At 46.9% G+C, this 17,558-nt stretch overlaps 1 protein-coding gene across 1 annotated transcript in view; it reads right to left on the reverse strand.

Annotated features, from left to right (window-relative positions):
- Positions 1–7,003: 7,003 nt before the first annotated feature.
- The window catches only part of PRTG (protogenin), a 119,071-nt gene continuing 108,516 nt past the window's right edge, over positions 7,004–17,558 (reverse strand). The window contains exons 19-20 of the mRNA XM_084752883.1: positions 14,621–14,725; positions 7,004–13,887 (exon numbers count right to left, since the gene is read on the reverse strand). Of these exons, the coding sequence (XP_084609009.1) occupies positions 13,486–13,887; positions 14,621–14,725 (507 nt within the window). The 3' untranslated portion in view covers positions 7,004–13,485. The remainder of the gene's footprint in view (positions 13,888–14,620; positions 14,726–17,558) is intronic.

Raw genomic sequence — 17,558 nt, forward strand, 5'->3', positions numbered from 1 at the left:
GTTTGCTAGGCGGCCGAGGCCTCGGGGCTCCGCAAGCTCGCGGGGGTTCAGCCGGGCTCCGCCGGGCTCAGGGCCGCGGCCTGGGGGCGGCGCCCGCGCCCGGCCCGCAGAAGACGCGCGCCCTGGGCCGCGCTGCGCTGCGTTCCGCCTGCGCGCGCGGGGGAGACGCGGCCTCCGCGGACACAAAAGCCCCCGGCCTGCAGCGGCCGCTCGGGGGACGTGGCGCGGCCCCGAGGCCTCCCCCACCCTCTCGTGCTCTACAGCCCAGCACGGGGGCGGGGACCCAGGGCGCGCGGAGCTCCCGCACCCTCACCCGCACCCGCACCGGGCTCCGGGGCCGCGGTCTCGCTGGGAGGCTGCGCTGCGCTCCCGGGGGCCGTGCGCGCCAGGCCCTGCGCTCACCCCGCGCCCTCCAGGGCCCCGCACCCCGGGCTCTGCGTCTCCAGCCCGCGCCCCGCAGCTCAGGCTCCGCGCTCCCCGCTGCCCTTCGAGGCCCAAGACTCCGTGGCTCCGAGCAACCTGTGCAGGGCGCAAGGGCGCAACGTCCTGCTCCTCTCTCCTCGCCGCCCTCCAAGGCCCCAAAGCCTCCAATTCTGCGCCCAGCTCCTCTGCGCCCCGGGCTGCTCTCTGCCCTCCGGGCCTCAGAACACCCCCACCCCGGCTCCACGCCCCTCTGCACGCTCTGCCCCAGCCTCCCCCAGGAAATAGTAGCTCCCAAACTCCATCCCAGCCCCAGCATGCTTTTTTTTTTTTTTTGGCCTCGCAGTCAGATTTCAGGGAAACTTTGTCAGAGAAAGCAACATAATTCTGGGTGGGTATGTGGACAGCTCACATTCCCCGTGCCCGTGGTTCGAACCCGTGTTTCTTCAACGCCCCCTTCCTTGGAGACGCGACGACTGGGTTGTTAACAGGGCTTAGATTCGACTGGTCTTCCTTTTGGCTTAAGACAACTGAGACACACACACTCTTGAGGTTCGGTTTGTGAACCTCAGAACGGAGTGGGACTTCATCTCTGAGGTGTCTTCTAGCTCTGCCATTGTTTGATGAGCTTTTAGGAATCTTCTCTGTTGTTGGGATTCAGAGTTACTGCACTACAAGAAACTAGGTGCAGACTCCAATCTTGCATCAGGTAAAACACGGGTTGTTTCTACCTCTCATCTTAGACAAGTCTGTCTGACAACTACTCCTTACGCACGTGAAGACCTGTAACTAACCAAAGCGGGGCCCTCCGCTTCCTATAGGCAGGACTCACAGAACTCATTCAAGTGCTCAAACAATGGCCAAGGGAAAACATTACATTAGTGGCATCTAGTTTAGAAAAAGAATAACGCCGGGCGTGGTGTTGCACGTCTTTAGTCCCAGCACTCGGAGGTGACAGAGGCAGGTGGATTGCTGTGAGTTCGAGACCAGCCTGGTCTACAAAGCGCGTCTAGGGCAGCCAAGGCTACACAGAGAAACCTTGTCTCGACAAACAAAAACAAAACAAACAAACAAAAGAATAGCCCAGCCCTAGTTGGTGGCCATTAATCCTAGCACTGTGGAGGCAGAGGCAAACAGATATCTGTGTGTTTGAGGTCAGCCAAAGTTACATACAGAGCGGTGTGTGTGTGTGTGTGTGTGTGTGTGTTATACGGAGGTTGCCTGGCAGACAAGCATGGGACCTGCGTTAGGTTCCTGAGCACGCACATATAAACGCTGAGCGTTGGGACTTGTCTAATCTAGGACTGGGAGGTGGGAGAGGGATGGGTCCCTGGAGGTCATTGACCAGACAAAGCAATAGCAAGGGTCACTGTGAGACCTTGTCAAAAGATAGGGTCGGGGTGGGGAGGGAGCTCCATCATTGGTGAAGAGCTGTTGTTGCAGACAGACAGACAACTGGGGTTCTGTTTCCACCATACCCACATTGGCTCACAATCATCCATCACTCCAATTCCAGGGCATCCAATGTTCTCTTCTGGCCTCTTCAAACACTAGGCACAGACATGGTGACACACAGACAGGCATGCATACATACATATATACATCCATACAGGCAAACATTCATACACATTAAATCTTTTTTTTTTTAAAGCTGGGCATAGCAGCCCATAATTTTAATCCTAGTATTCAATAGGCATAGGTAGGCAGATCTTTGTGGATTCTGGGCCAGCCTGTTCTACACAGTAAGTTTCAGGCCAGCCTGGGCCATACACTGAGAACCTGTCTTAAAAACTAAACAAGTGGAGGAAAAGCTAAGCACTGGGAAGCAAACATTGCTGCTTCCTGGCTGTGGATGTGATGTGACCTACTACTTCAAGCCCCTGCTACTTTGAATCCCACACCATGATGCTTGACCTATGAGGCAGAATTAACCTGCCTTTAAAAAAAAAAAAGCAGATTTATTTGTTATGTTTACAGTGTTCTTCCTGAAGGCCAGCAGAGGGCACCAGATCTCGTTATAGGTGGTTGTGAGCCACCATGTGGTTGCTGGGTATTGAACTCAGGACCTTTGGAAGGGCAGCCATCTGTCCAGCCCCATACCCTCCCTTAAGTTGCTTTTGTCAGGACATTTCGTCCTAGCCACAGCACTAAGATAGCATCTAATTCGCGCTGTGCAGGAGGTATCCTTTTAGTTTGATGACCTCTCAAAAGCCTCCTAATGCTATCACAGTGGCACCTGAGTTATGAAGGAGGCACATTGTAAACAATACCAATTGTGAAATGATATCCAGGAAGTGAGTGAGGGCCTCATACACTGAGGAGGTGCAGAGGCATTCAGGGAGCTGTACAAAGTGGCGACAATAGCATCGCATGAGCTCAGTTCTGTCTCTGGCCTGGACACTGAGAGAGAAAACTGTGGGGGGGGGGGCGGGGGGGAGAGGGAAGGTCTGTTTTGGATGCCCTGGGTCTGAGGTTGGGAAGTTCAGGTGACAGGAAGATAAATTTATTAAATTCAGGGCTGGAGAGATGGCTCATTGGTTAAGAACACTGTCTGCTCTTCCAAAGATCCTGAGTTCAATTCCCAGCAACCACATGGTGGCTCACCACTGTCTACAACTGGAATTGTGCCCTCTTCTGGCAGGCAGGTGCACATGCAAGTAGCACACTCATACATGAAATAAATACAATTAAATAAAACTTATTAAACTCATAATACTTTGGGTCATACATACTTGGTAGGGGGTGTCACACCTGCACTGATGGTATTTATAAGTTATTGTGTATCGATTCTGTATAACAACCTCAAATTCAGTGGTTTAAGCCACCGTTCAGTTGTTTATAATTCTGTGGACAGGCCATCTGTGCTGGACTCTGATACAGTGGCTTTTTGTGGTCAGTGGGTGGCCAAAGGCCTGACTTTCTGGTACGTAGATGGCTTTGAGCAGGTACGATGGGCCAGCGTCATCACTGGCCTGTGGGGGCGCAGTCAGCCAGCCAGTCTGTGCTCTTTCAAATGGTAATGCTCACATGATTTGCAAAAGCACAGAGTGCGGGCAAATCCTACCATGCTAGCATTTCCCAAGCCTTGGCTTGTGTCTCATTGGCTAATTTATTTAGACCGTTGGTCAAAACATACAGCTGTCCTTATCCTTGAGACTTGTGGGGATGGAGAAGGGAGACAGGAAGGCATGGTGTTTTTACACAAATATACAATACTCTTCACACCGTCCTGTCATGTCCTTCCACTCCGGTTCACCTGGGAACCGTCAGAGCCCAACGAAGAGTTGCCATGATGCCTCAGCACAGTTTTCGGCCCAACATCATGGCCACAAACCTGTAAGCATAAAAGGAAAGCTGAAGTAGCACCGTAGTGATCCAGCCTGTGTCAACACGGAGAAAATGTCAGTTGGTCAGGACCTAGCATCGTCTAGGAGACAAGCCTCAGGGCTAGCCTGTGAGGAATTAGTTAGAAAAGTTAACTGAGGTGCAAGAGCCGCCTTCCCGTCTTGCACTGATGAAGAAAAAGTGAGCAGAGGACCAACTTGCATCCCTGTTTCCTGACTGAGGACGTGGTGTGACTGGGTGCTTCATGCTCCAGCTACCTGAGACCCACCAGGATGGGTGGTACCCTCAGCCCTGCCTTAAGCTGCTTTGGAGAGGTATATTTTGCTGCAGCAAAGACAAGTCACTATTACAGGTTCTTTCCACCCAGTCCAATCCTCTCTTTATGTCCCCAGTAAGATGTAGTGCGTTTCAAAGATACCTCTTCACCTCACTGTAGACAAATCCGTGAGACTTGGCGCTGAGCTCTGGAGTTCATCTTTATTTCATCTCCCCATCAGAGATGCACACGTAAGTGAACCAGCTCCATTGTTTAGAAAGACAAATGCAGCCGGGTGTGGTGGCGCACGCCTTTAATCCCAGCACTTGGGAGGCAGAGGTAGGTAGATCGCTGTGAGTTCGAGGCCAGCCTGGTCTACAAAGCAAGTCCAGGACAGCCAAGGCTACACAGAGAAACCCTGTCTTACAAAACAAAACAAAAACAAAAACAAACAAACAAACAAAAAAACCCAAACGCAATGACCTCGGACAGACTGGGGCTACTGATACAGTGCTGGGATTATGGGCGTGGGGCCCCACACCCAGCTTATTCGGAGTGTCAATTCAATTGGTTCTCCAGCTCCTGGTCTTTGGAGCTTACTACACTGACTTTCCAGCTTCTATGTAAAACAGACTTTTGTACATTTACTTACTAGCTTGTTTATTTAGTGTCTGTGTGTGAGCACGCGCACACATGTGGGGAGGCCAGAGGACAACTTTCCGGAGTCAGTCATCTCCTCCCACTGTGTGGGTCCTGGGGATGGAGCTCAGGCCCTCAGATGGCAGCACCTGCCTCCACCCACTGAGCCATCTCACCAGCTCCTGTATTTCTCCCTAATGTATGTGTTTGAGTTATATTCCTAGGTACTATTTTACTGTACCCACGCACTCTTGGTCTTTCTTTCTATACCTGCTCAGTCACTGCTCTGTTCTGCTTTGGTGTTTTACTTCCATCCAGTTCTATTTTGATGTTGAAACTCATAAATTATTTAGAGCAGGGCGTGGTGGTGCACGCCTGAAATCCCAGCACTCGGGAGGCAGAGGCAGGTGGATCTCTGAGTTTGAGGCCAGCCTGGTCTACAAAACTAGTCCAGGACAGCTAAGGTGACACAGAGAGACCCTGTCTTGGGAAACCAAGAAGTAAGAAGCAAAAATAAATGAGTACATAATTTAAGAGTGCTTACACATTTAAAAATATCTAGCATTTTCATTTTCATAATTAACCATTCATCTCATTGCCTTGGGATTAAAGAACATGGCCTGTAGGATTTTCACTCTGGAATTTGTTCAGACTTCAAGCAAAGACAAGCCTGTGAACTCTACAGTGTGTATTCAGCTGGAGAGAGGCTGGGCAGTTAAAGGCATGTACTGTCCTTACAGAGAACCCAACCTTCTGACATCTTGGCACCTACACTAGGCAGCTCACGACCACTCAACTTTTTTAGGGGATCTAACACCTCTGACCTATGTAGGCACTTGCATGTAAGAGCGCGTGCGCGCGAGCACACACACACACACACACACACACACACACACACACACACACACACACACACACACTAAAACCTGGGCTGGAGAGATGGTTTAGTGGTTAAGAGCACTTGCTACTCTTGCAGAGGACCCAGGTTGGTTCTTAGCATCCACATGGCACCTAACAACTAACTGTAACTCCAGTTCCCAGAGATCTGGTGTCCTCTTCTGATCTCAGTGAGCACTAGGCACATACATACATACACGTAGGCAAAATACTCATACATATAAAATAAAGAATACATCATTAAAAATAATTTTTCAAAAAAAGGTATTGTACTTCCTCTTTAGTTCAGGCCTCTAAGTTCATTAACTCAAGCTTGTTAAAGATTCTAAACACCTATACTTAATTTTTCTTTTCTTTTCTTTATGTGCCACAGTGTTTTGTGTCTATGTACGTTGTGTACCATTTGTGTGCCTGGTGCCTGCAGAGTTGGTAAGAGGGTAGCAGATCCCATGGAACCGGAGTTAGAGATAGTTGTAAGCCACCATGTGGGCACAGGAACGTGAACTTGGGTCCTCTGTGAGAGTAAGCTAGTGTTCTCCATCACTGAGTCATGCACAATGCCATGGGAGGTGTGGAGGTCAGTGGACAATTTTGCTCAGACATTTTCCCCTTCAACCTTTATAAAGGTTCCAGTATCAAACTCAGATCGTCTGGCTTGTCCAGAAAGAGCTTTGCCAACTGAGCCATCTCTCTAGCTCCAGCTCTAGACGTTCTCAACACGTGTACACACACACACACACACACACACACACACACACACACACACACACACACACACACACACACACACGGTTTCCCTGTGTAGCCCTGGCTGTCCTCAAGTTCAGAGATCCACCTGCCTCTGTCTCCCGAGTGCTAGGGTGAAAGGTGTGCACCACCAGTGTGCGCCACCACCCAGCGCTAGATGTTCTTACTGGGAAGGTTTTCAGGCTCCTTTTTGTTATCCCAAACTTTTATATTAACATATCTTCTTCACCTGGAGTCGATGCTTTGTGTACCTGAGCATGCACAGCCTTTGGGTCACCTAATATTTACTTCCTGAATGTGCATCAATCAACATGGACAGAAAAGGTGCCTGTTCTTGCTGTTACTCAACAGATGCCACGTGACTACAGTTTTTTTTAAAAAAATATGTTTATTTATTTGTTTTATTAGTATACAGTGTTCTGCCCGACCACCAGAAGAGGGCACCAGATCTCATTATAGATGGTTGTGAGCCACCATGTGGTTGCTGGGAATTGAACTCAGGACCTCTGGAAGAGCAGCCAGTGCTTTTAACCTCTGAGCCATCTCTCCAGCCCCATGGCAACAGTTCTTAGAGGGAGGCCTTAAGCAGGAGCACACACTAATGAATCACTCCCCGAAGAAGGAAAACACTCACCTTTGTTCTTTAACTAAGGAAACGTTTTATTTAAACTGTGCAATCGATCAGTATGTAGACAGCAGTTTTTATAAACATTTTGGCATTTAAACTTTTATTCATTTTTGGCATGACCTGTAGGGTTGAATATAAACTTCCCGGGGTGGGGTGTAGGGCACTAAGAAGTACTATCATGCTAGGGAAAGAAAACAAACCCACATTATTAAACAAACAAAAAAAATACATTTTAAGAAGACATTTTAAAAAATACATTCAAAATCAAGGCAGGCATTCACTTTCTTCACATGATGGAGTCTGCAGAGCTGGTCCCCTGAGTCAAGTAGAAATCGAACGTTGCTCAGCCCCACAGGCCACCGGAAGCCAGCAAATGCTGCCCTTACCAGGAAGCTGAGAGTGGCAGGATCCAGAACACCCACTACATAAAATAACTTAACTGGCTCCAACACTTCATTTAATTCACATCTTTGAAACAGAAAAAAAAATTCCTACACACACAGACATAAACCTTTGTTCAACGACAACAACAGACAGACACATTTTCTTACTACATGTCCTAAACTCCACCAAGTGGCTGAGGCACTGTCTGCGGTCAGGCTTGTCTCCAGGAAGGGTTTTCAGTGTGGGACTGGAACAGCTAATGTGGGATGTGGCAAACAAGGAACACTGTAACATCAGACATAGCAAGAGTAGTTTTGCTCTGTTTTTTTTTCAAAGACAGTTATGTAGGTAAAGAAGTAACTACCATTTTGTAAAGGCTGAAAGTCAATAATGTATCTATCGTAAATTATGTGTGAGACAGAAACTTGAGGAAATCCCTAAAATGTTACAGATTATAGTAAGAGCAAAGCTGGATGACACAATTCTCTTAAAAAAGAGGAGTGGGGGTTGGGGGTGGGGGCACGCACTTTTAGTGTGAGTGCAGTGCGTCTCTGGGAGTCCAGGGACAGCTGGCTTCTCCGTATTCAGCATCTCACGCTGGTTGTCATCCATGATGGAAAAGCGTTATCTCTTCTGCTGAGGCAACGCGGAGCATCAGAGTAGAATCAGAAGCTGCCCCTCAAAACTCAACTAGAGTTCCGGGGTCTAAAACGCATCTCAGGAAAAGGACAAGTAACAGAGGAAGCAGGTGAAAGAGACTAGAGGACGCTGGGAAGCACACACGCTCCTCGAGTGAGCGAGGAGAGGCAAGGGCGTCGCGGACCTTCAGAGCTGCCCTACCGCAAGGCTGGACGCCCACGGCTGGAGAAGGGAAGGCATGAAGGGCGTGTGTGCCTGTGCGCTCTGAGAACAGAGTATGGCTCTGCCTTGTCCTGCTCATCCATCCAGGGCCCTAAGGTGTTGAGTCCTTCCCCAGAAGAGAGAAAAACTTGCTGATGAAGTCCCACACAGCTGGAGACAACATTTAAGAGACTTCCCCCATGGAAACAGGCAAGACTAGGGGAGTTAGGAAGTGAATGGCGCTCCTTTCTAAAACGAATTGTCTTCGGCGGGTTTTATAGACGGATTTTAACTTAGGCTTGCAGCAAACTACAGGTCTTACCTTCTCTGGCCTTTGAAAGTTTAAAGGTCTCCATGGGGCAAGTGAACCTCAGATTTGCTATCTCTTTGAAAACCTAGTACCATGTTTCTGAGAGAAGAACCCCCACAGAATGGGTGGACCCCCTACCCTACTACAGGAGGGAAAAATAATGGCCACCCACAGAAGCCCACAGAGAAATCTCTAGACCCTCTGAGCATCCTACAATATATGACCAAAGGACCTTGGCAGACACGGTTCATCTGAGGACATCACTTTGGATGATGAGGACCAGAATAACTGAGCCAAACGAGTACCTAAGACTGAAGGACTTTTCTTTCTTGGGCAAAGAGAGGAGGAAGAGAGGAGCTATGTTGTTGGTCCTGGGGGGTGGGAGGCAGGAGGGATCCAGTCTTAAAAAGCTGAAAAAGGGAAGGGGATAGATTCTTCCCCTGGGCTTCAGAAGAAATGCAGGCCCATCAACACCTTCATTGTACTCTGTAGCTGCACTGGTGACACACCGCCATAAGCTCAGGATGTGGGAGGATGAGGCAGAAGGGTCATCACCGGTTCAAAGCCAGCCTGGTGTTCCAGGACAGCAAGAAACCACCTCAGAAAGAAAAAGACCTACAGAGCTCTAAGATAATTGTGCTGCTGTTAACAGATGTTAAATTAGTGATAGTTTGTTAGAGAAAACTGTAAGACAACCAATATGGCGCCCACCTGCTAGAAAAGCCTGTAGCCCGTACATTGCATTAGCTTGGGAACCTGTACCCTGCGCATGAACCTCTGGCTGCCTTCTAAACATCGACAATTCACAGTGAGACGAACGGCTGTGGACAGGGGTCTCCAGAACCCACTGCTCTGCACTCACAGATCGCAGGAGCGGATTCCTGACTTCTACCAAAGCAATTTTATCAGGGACACATGTAGTAAATGTTCAGGAAGAAAAACTTGCAAAAAATACATGGTTGGCTTCAGGTAACAGCTCTTTAAAATACAGTTCAAACTCTTTTCCACACCTGGTATTCAAAATGGAGCACGGATCACAACAGCTACTGACCAACCCACGTAGCATTTCCTAAAATGATCCCACCCCCACCCCCACGTGGCACTATATAGAGCAGGCAGGCCGGGGCCTCATAGAGACCCAGCCATCTGTCCTCTGAGTGCTGTGACTGATTAAAGGAGCACACGTGCTAGCCTTCGATGACATGAAGGAGTGTTTCCAAAAGCGTCTTCCTAAAGACTTGAGCAATGGTCCCGAGTTATCAACTATGAGCCTTCTTTACTCTGTATTCTTGCAGAAGGCTTTCAGAAGGCAGAGACAAACAGTGCACACCCCAGTCACTGCCACATTGCTGGTGTTATTCATGTTTGAGGTAAAGACAAGAGAGAGCTATTAGCAACAGGTCAGTAGCTTGCTGCTTTTCAAAAATGTCATTTAATGGATAAATCTGTCTTTTCTAAATCTCTAGGTTCTATAAAACTCCATTTTTTTTTAAACCCAGGTTTCTATTCATGATGGAAAGCCCAGCTCCTTTTCTTTTTTCCCGAGACAGGGTTTCTCTGTGTAGCCCTAGCTGTCCTAGATTCACACTGTAGACCAGGCTGGCCTCGAACTCACAGAGATCCACCTGCCTCTGCCTCCTGAGTGCTGGGATTAAAGGCGTGCACCCCAAGCCCAGCAACATGGGCTCCTTTGATGCAATGAAAACCTTATAATTTAGGAACCATATTTGAATTCAAAGCACCGCCCACCCAAATAGTGGTACATTAAGTTTGCTTTCCTCAAGCTGCCTGAAGATCCAGAGGGTGACTTTACGTAGGCATGCAGACTCTATAGGTTGATTTAGGGGTTCCCATAGTACCCCATAACAGAGGAGCCCGATGTTCTAACTGTTGGCCTGTCACAGTCATGGGGCCTTATGGAAGCACCACACCACTTAGCAAAACATCCCTGTGGCTGAGCCAGCAGATTTCACAGGAAAAGCTCCGGTTGCCATCTGGACACGGAGAGAAGGTTCATTTACATAAAACAACAAACAACAATTCAATGTACAGCTAAATTTCCCTATTTTCAGAAGTAACCTTAAATATCTTTGGTTTTTAATTTCTTTTTAATTTGCTGATATAAAGTACTCGAATAAAAAACACTGATAAATACCAATATAACTGTATTGCTTTTAACTATGTAAACTTAGCCTTTTGATTTTTTTTTTTTTGCCACTAAAGCTAGATTCCCTATCTGCTTCTAAATAAATTTATTTAAAATCTGCTCATCTTTACTTACAGGCTAAACTATATATTTTAATGGTCTTTGGTATGAAAATACTGATGAGCAGTATATTGTAATATTTGACATTAAAAAGACAGGCAGGTTATCACCACTTCCAGCAATTATGTTTTTGGAAAGTGAAACAGTTACCAATTTGCCTATCAGCCTATTTGGAGTTGAAATATGATGAAGTAATGATACCATGAGAAAGAAGTGATAACCTTCGCACTTTATTTAGAATTCCATATTTCAGACTTCAAAGAAGTCTTTGCTTTCGCTGAGCCAAAAGCATCTGTTGAACATTAAATACCTTATTCCATGAGATCAAAATATTTCTAGTAATAAGTTTTTTTCTCCTCAACAAGTAATTTCAACAACTTGAAAATACACGAATACTATGGAGTTGAAGCTTTCTTTACTTGCTGAAGGAAAAAACAAAAACAAAAAAACCCTACCATCTGCTGGCAAGGAAATTACAAGGATTTGTTTTAAACACTCGTGACAATAAGGTAGTTAATATCACTAGTCTAATTAACTGTAACTATCAATATAAACCCTACAGTTTGTGTTAGAAATGACTTGTATTTGAGTCTATTTATAGCTGCTTCTAGTAAATTCAATTTAGGGTAATTATAATAGAAATTTCACTGTCTACTGGAAATTCTTTGGTTATAGAAAAGTCTGTATAAGGACAAAATGAAAAGGTTAAAAAAAAAAAACGAACTAGCAGATAGTTATAAGCTAGAGGCCTAGCGTTACTAAGGGCCTAGTCATCAATAACAGAGCAGTGTCTTCCAGGACACTGTTCCCTCCCACCTTTTCAGACGATCCAGGCAGGGTACAGGGCTCAAATGTGTACAGCCCTAACCCTGAAGTTTCAGCTTTATGTTGTGTTTGCTTTTGAATACTGAAACCCACCGATCCCATTGTACCTCTTCACTTAGATGCTGGTAGGAATTGGCCCGAATGCCGAGCCAAACAGCACCATACCCTGTCAGTGCGCCTGGCCACGCACCACGAGCTCAAGAGTAACTAACACACAAGTCCCTGAGTACAGGAAAGAACAACACTAGCGTAACGTTACGAAGGAGGTAGTATAAACAGGAGCGCGGCGGCGGGGAAGCCGTTTTTCTTGCCTCCGATTGTTCACCTGAAGCTCTGCTTTTTCTTTTTTCTTTTTTTCTTTTTATCCCACATTTTGCAGCGAAGCCCACAATGAAAGGGAGGGACGGAACTGCGCTCAGAAGTGGCGGCTGGCACGTCCGGTTAGTCGGCTTCTAAGCACGTCCAATTTGGCACAACACTTAGAATCACTGCCCTTGACTTTAGAACACCATTTCACGGGACATGGAGGGAGGGGCAGTTTCAAGGAAAAACCCACAGAATCCTTCTTTTAAAATGCAATTCAAGTCATTTCCAAAAAACTGGGGGAAGGCAAAATCCATGACTTGAAAAGGCTAAGGATGCGATGCGCCTCTCTTTTTTACACATCTCATTCTTTGTCCCTCTTCTGTGGCTCAGCACCTAGGTTGGTGCCGTGATGGAGGCAGCCTGCTCTACTGGGCTGACTTCAAACCAGGCAGAGGATGAACTCATTCCCAGAGTTAGTGGGGTGCAAAGCCAAGAGCGCTGGGGTGGTGGGGAGCAGCAGCCCCGGGGCAAACCTGCACTTTCAAAAGAGAACTTCAGCAAGGTGCCAGATAACAAAATAGCCATGGGTAATATCCAAGCTTTTTTTTAAGGCAAATTTTTGGTACCCTTTTTCCTAAACATCTTCATGAATATTAAAAAGGTATAAGGCAAAATTTTCATAATATATAGGAAGGCACTGCTATTAAGAAAATCTCAAGTTTGTCTTACTTTCTACCAGTTCATTTATCTTCATTCTTAATATTTAATGACGTTTCTTTACCCAATTTGAACCCAAACTGGAATTTTAAAAAAAAATCTGAACCATTAAAAAAAAAAGCCACTTTTCCCACAATGTATTTTGCAGCAACTTGGGAAACCCTGAAGATGTTTCACAAAAGACAACACAGCCCTTGGCGACTGTGGGGCCAAGGGAAAAGTGCCTTTGTGGGCTGAAGGCGGGCAGGAGCAAATTTCTGCACTGGTGCCCAAAACCTAACAGCTTTGCAAGGACACCCTTCCCCTATACGCTATGGGATGATTCTTTCCTCCTAAGAGATGTTTTTGTTTCATTCATTCAAACAAATATAGTCCCATAGTTTCTCCTCACAGCCAGAGGTGTTAACATTGCCCAAATCATGCAGGTGTCACAGTTCTTTAAAAAAAAAAAAAAAAGTCAGAGCTTCGTCAGATCAACGTTCTTCCTTATCCTCCCACCCGACTCCTTCAGTCACACACATCACACACACACACCGGACACACCGCGCCACTAGCAAGTCCTGCTGGCTATGTTGCCGAGAGAAACAAGCCAGCACGCAAAGGAGGCAGCACAGTTGTCTTCAGAGTCTGCCGACAGCAAACTGAGGTAGCTATTCAGCAGAGGGCTCAGGCAGTCTTCCCTCCGCTCCAGTGATACTTCTTAGAATCCAGTCACGGATCTCCACTGCCCTTTTTCACATTGTTGACAATGAAACATTCAAAATTCGTCAGCTTAAAAATAATTAAAAAAACAAAAAACAAAAAACCAATAAACAGTAAGACATCAAGATTTTCACAAAAGGCTTTGGCTCCCTGTTCTTTGTCCTTCGAACAGATGCTTGATGTGAGTACCTGAGTGTGGCTGTCTAGACGGGGAACCCCCTGACAGCAAAGCACAGCCCTGCAGACGGGGGCCGTGGGGCTGAGGAGGTCTGCTCAGCTGGCGAGGGTTCCGCAGCGTCTCCGAGCTTCTTGAGCGCAGCGGTCCCATCGGAATCACCACTGGTGAGGGGATTCGAGATGGGGGGTGTGCTACTGATGACGGAGGACACATGTATCTCATCAGTGGACTCGTGGGAGAACCTTCCAGAATCCCCTGTCTCGTGGCTGCCCTCACTGTTGGCTGAATGCTCGGTGTCAAGGGTAGCCCCAAAAGGTCTTGCGAAGCTGGTGGTCTGGCCTGGGGAGCTAGGGGAGTCTTCATCGCTGATCAGCACCGTGGTTCCTGGCTGGTAAAAGCAGACGGCCTGAGTAAATCTTCTTTGCGTCTAGGCAAAAATAGATAAGGTAGCTATGAGACAGCAGATAGCTCAAGTGCATGGGCAAATGGTTACCACGGTGTTGGGCTGTGGTGGTGCAAGCCTTTAATCTCAGAACTCGGGAGGCAGAGACAGGCGGATCTCTGAGTTTGAGGCCAGCCTGGTCTACAGAGCTAGTTCCAGGACAGCCAGGGTAACACAGAGACATGCTGTCTTGCAGGGGGTGGTGGTGGTGGTGGTGAAAGTCACCATCATGAATGGAGTGTTTGGGTCAGTGGTTCCCTGAGACGGCTAGGAGCATTTCTGAACTGAAAGGCTGAAACCTTCCTTGGTGGAGAGATGGCGCCGTGGTTAAGACCAGATACTGCGCTGGCAGAGGACTGGAGTTAGTGCCCAGAACGCTCACCAGGTGATTCATAACCATCTGTTGCTCTCCAGCTCTTGGTGATCCAACAACTGTATCTGGCCTCCGAGGGCCAGATACTCATGTGTGGCTACACAGACAGGCATACACACATTTAAAAAAAAAAGGGTGGGTGGGTGCTGGAGAGATGACTCAGAGGTTAAGAGCACTTCTGCTGGCTGCTCTTCCAGAGGTCCTGAGTTCAATCCTCCCCCAGTTCTCCACAGCCAGAATGAAACCAGGTCAAGAAGCCTTCATTTACATTTTCCCTTGTCTTTCTAATTTTCATTTTTTTTATGCCATGGACTGTAAAGGATTCCGCTCACATTAGGGAATTACCTGTTCAACTTTGATCTTCTTAGTGTCTTGGAAAAAAAGCCACTTTTTCTTAGTGTTGTTTTTGATTATAGGACCATAGCTATTGATGATCAGGTCAGTCCCTCCCTGAGGAAATAAAAAGGGAAATAGCTCAGTATTAGAGGTCTGAGGTCAAGGAGAGAAGTTCAGAAGGACTGTGAGTGTCCAAAGAAGACACTGTCACACACGCTGCGGCTGCTGCTGCACAGGAGAAAACATACTCAAGACATTAGCTTTTGATTTAAAAAATATATTTATGTATATTGGGGGTGTGTGGAGTGATGACTCTATGGCTAAGAGGACTGGCTGTTGTTCCAAAGGACCCAGGTTTGATTCCCAGCACCCACATGGTGGCTGACAACCATTCCTAACTCCGGCTTCAAGGATGCTATGCCCTCTTCTGGATTACACACACACCATATGTGGTGCACAGACATATGTGCAGATGAAACACTCGTGAACATCATAGGAAAAAACATGTCAGGTTTATTCCTTTTTTAAAAAAATTTATTTATTTTCATTTTACATGCATCAGTGTTTTGCCTACACGCATGTCTGTATGAAGGTGCCAAATCTTGGAGTTACAGACAGTTGTGAGCTGCCAGGTGGGTGCTGGGATTTGAACCTAGGTCCTCTGGAAGAGCAGTCAGTGCCCTCAAACGCTGAGCCATCTCTCCAGCCTCCGTCAGGTTTATTCTCTCCCTGTGTAGCCTGGCACAGAACTCATGGTCTGTCTCCTTCAGCTTTCTGCGTGTGCACCAGGCGGGTGACAGAAGCGTGCTAGCACACCTAGCTGTGCACCAGGCGGGTGACAGAAGCGTGCTAGCACACCTAGCTGTGTACCAGGCAGATGACAGAAGCGTGCTAGCACACCTAGCTGTGTACCAGGCAGATGACAGAAGCGTGCTAGCACACCCAGCTGTGCACCAGGCAGATGACAGAAGCATGCTAGCACACCCAGCTGTGCACCAGGCAGATGACAGAAGCATGCTAGCACACCCAGCTGTGCACCAGGCAGATGACAGAAGCATGCCAGCACACCTAGCTGTGTACCAGGCAGATGACAGAAGCATGCTAGCACACCTAGCTGTGTACCAGGCGGGTGACAGAAGCGTGCTAGCACACCTAGCTTGGGTCACTCTGTACCTACCCCCAACCCTCTTATATATGTCCTTTTTAAAATTACTTCCTACTTCTTATTAAAACCTCTGAGCACACTGAACTATTTAGCATAAAGGGTAATGCTGACAATTTTTTTTGTTACAGCAAGCAAAAGTATGGAATTATGATGAGATATTAATGATTACTGGTGCATTTATTCATTATGTTCTCTATTCAACCTTTTTTTTTCCCGAGACAGAGTCTCTCTGTGTAGCCTTAGCTGTCCTGGACTCACTTTGTAGACCAGGCTGGCCTCGAACTCACAGTGATCCACCTGCCTCTGCCTCCCGAGTGCTGGGACTAAAGGCGTGCGCCACCATGCCTGGCTCTAGTCAACCTTTTTTAAAAAAAGGTTTATTTATTATGTATCCAGTATGCATCAGATCACATTATAGATAGTTGTCAGCCACCATGTGGATTCTGGGAATTGAACTCAGGACCTCTGGAGGAGCAGTTAGTGCTCTTAACCTCTGAGCTGTCTCTCTAGCCTCCCTGGTCTTTTTTTTTTTTTTTAAATGAATAAACTACTTTAATAGCAGTGGAGAGAAACAATGCCCTGGACCCACATTTACCCAGATGTGGGGCATTATGGGCAGGCCAACCATGGGGACTGACCACGCCTCCAGCTGCTCTCTGCGTCTTTGATTTAGATTCTGCCTCTTTTTCTCCCATTTTCCCTGTCACTCTGTTTCTCCTCCTATCTTTTCCTGCATCTGTTTCCAGAGTGATAATAACAGAACCACAATACACACTAGTGTTTAGAAGGTCGGGATTCTAGGGCTGAGGACAAGGATAATTTGTACAGTGCTTGCCTAGGATGAAAGAAGCTCTGGGTTTGACCCCCAGAACCATATAAACCAGGTGTGGAGGTGAGAGCATGTAACCCCAGAACTCAAGACAGGAGAAAGAGGCTGAGGGATCAGGAGTTCAAGGTTAGCTTTGTCTATGTAGTGAACTAGAGGCCATTCTGGGTTGCATGCCTTGGGAGAAAGGAAAAAAAAAACCTTTAGATTTTTAATGTCTTATATTAATGTGAAATAAGTTGAATAGGGTTTAATTTTTATTATAAAGTAAAAGCTAAGACAGGCTGCAAACAACACAAATGCAACAGGAGAAATACATTCAATATGTAACATTGGGTATAACTGTATTGTACCTGTTAAAAAACTGAATAAAATTAATATAAACTCATGGGCAGGTGGAATGGCTCAGGGGAAGAAAGGTACTTGCCACCCTGTCTGACAACCAGAACCCACATAGCAGAAGAGAAACGCCTCCCACAAGCTGCCCTCTGACTTCCACATGTGCACCACAACATACAAACACCCTCTGACCTCCACATGTGCACCACAACATACAAACACCCTCTGACCTCCACATGTGCACCATGGCATACAAATGCCCTCTGACCTCCACAAGTGCACCATGGCATACAAATGGCCACATATGTCCAAAACACTAAAGAAAGGCAAAACATTAATATAAACTCTACTAAAGCTTTAAAAATGTCTTAGTCACTGTACTCTTCAGGGAAGGGTCTTTGAAGGGTAGCTTGTCACAAGGGACACACCGTACAAGGCTGTCAGCTCTGCAGGACACAGGTGGCAGCCGCCACATCATCTTTTCTCAGAATCTTCTTTTTATAGAGCTACTACTATAAGAGTGTGATGAGACTGAACACAGCTCCAGCTGGTTTCCATAGCTCTCAACACAAGCCTCAGCAAAGACAAGAGGTAGCAGCCTCTGGTGACAGTTCCTT

The sequence above is a fragment of the Acomys minous genome (assembly GCF_964271855.1).
Source record: "Acomys minous genome assembly, chromosome: 13".
In the NCBI taxonomy this organism is placed as follows: domain Eukaryota; kingdom Metazoa; phylum Chordata; class Mammalia; order Rodentia; family Muridae; genus Acomys; species Acomys minous.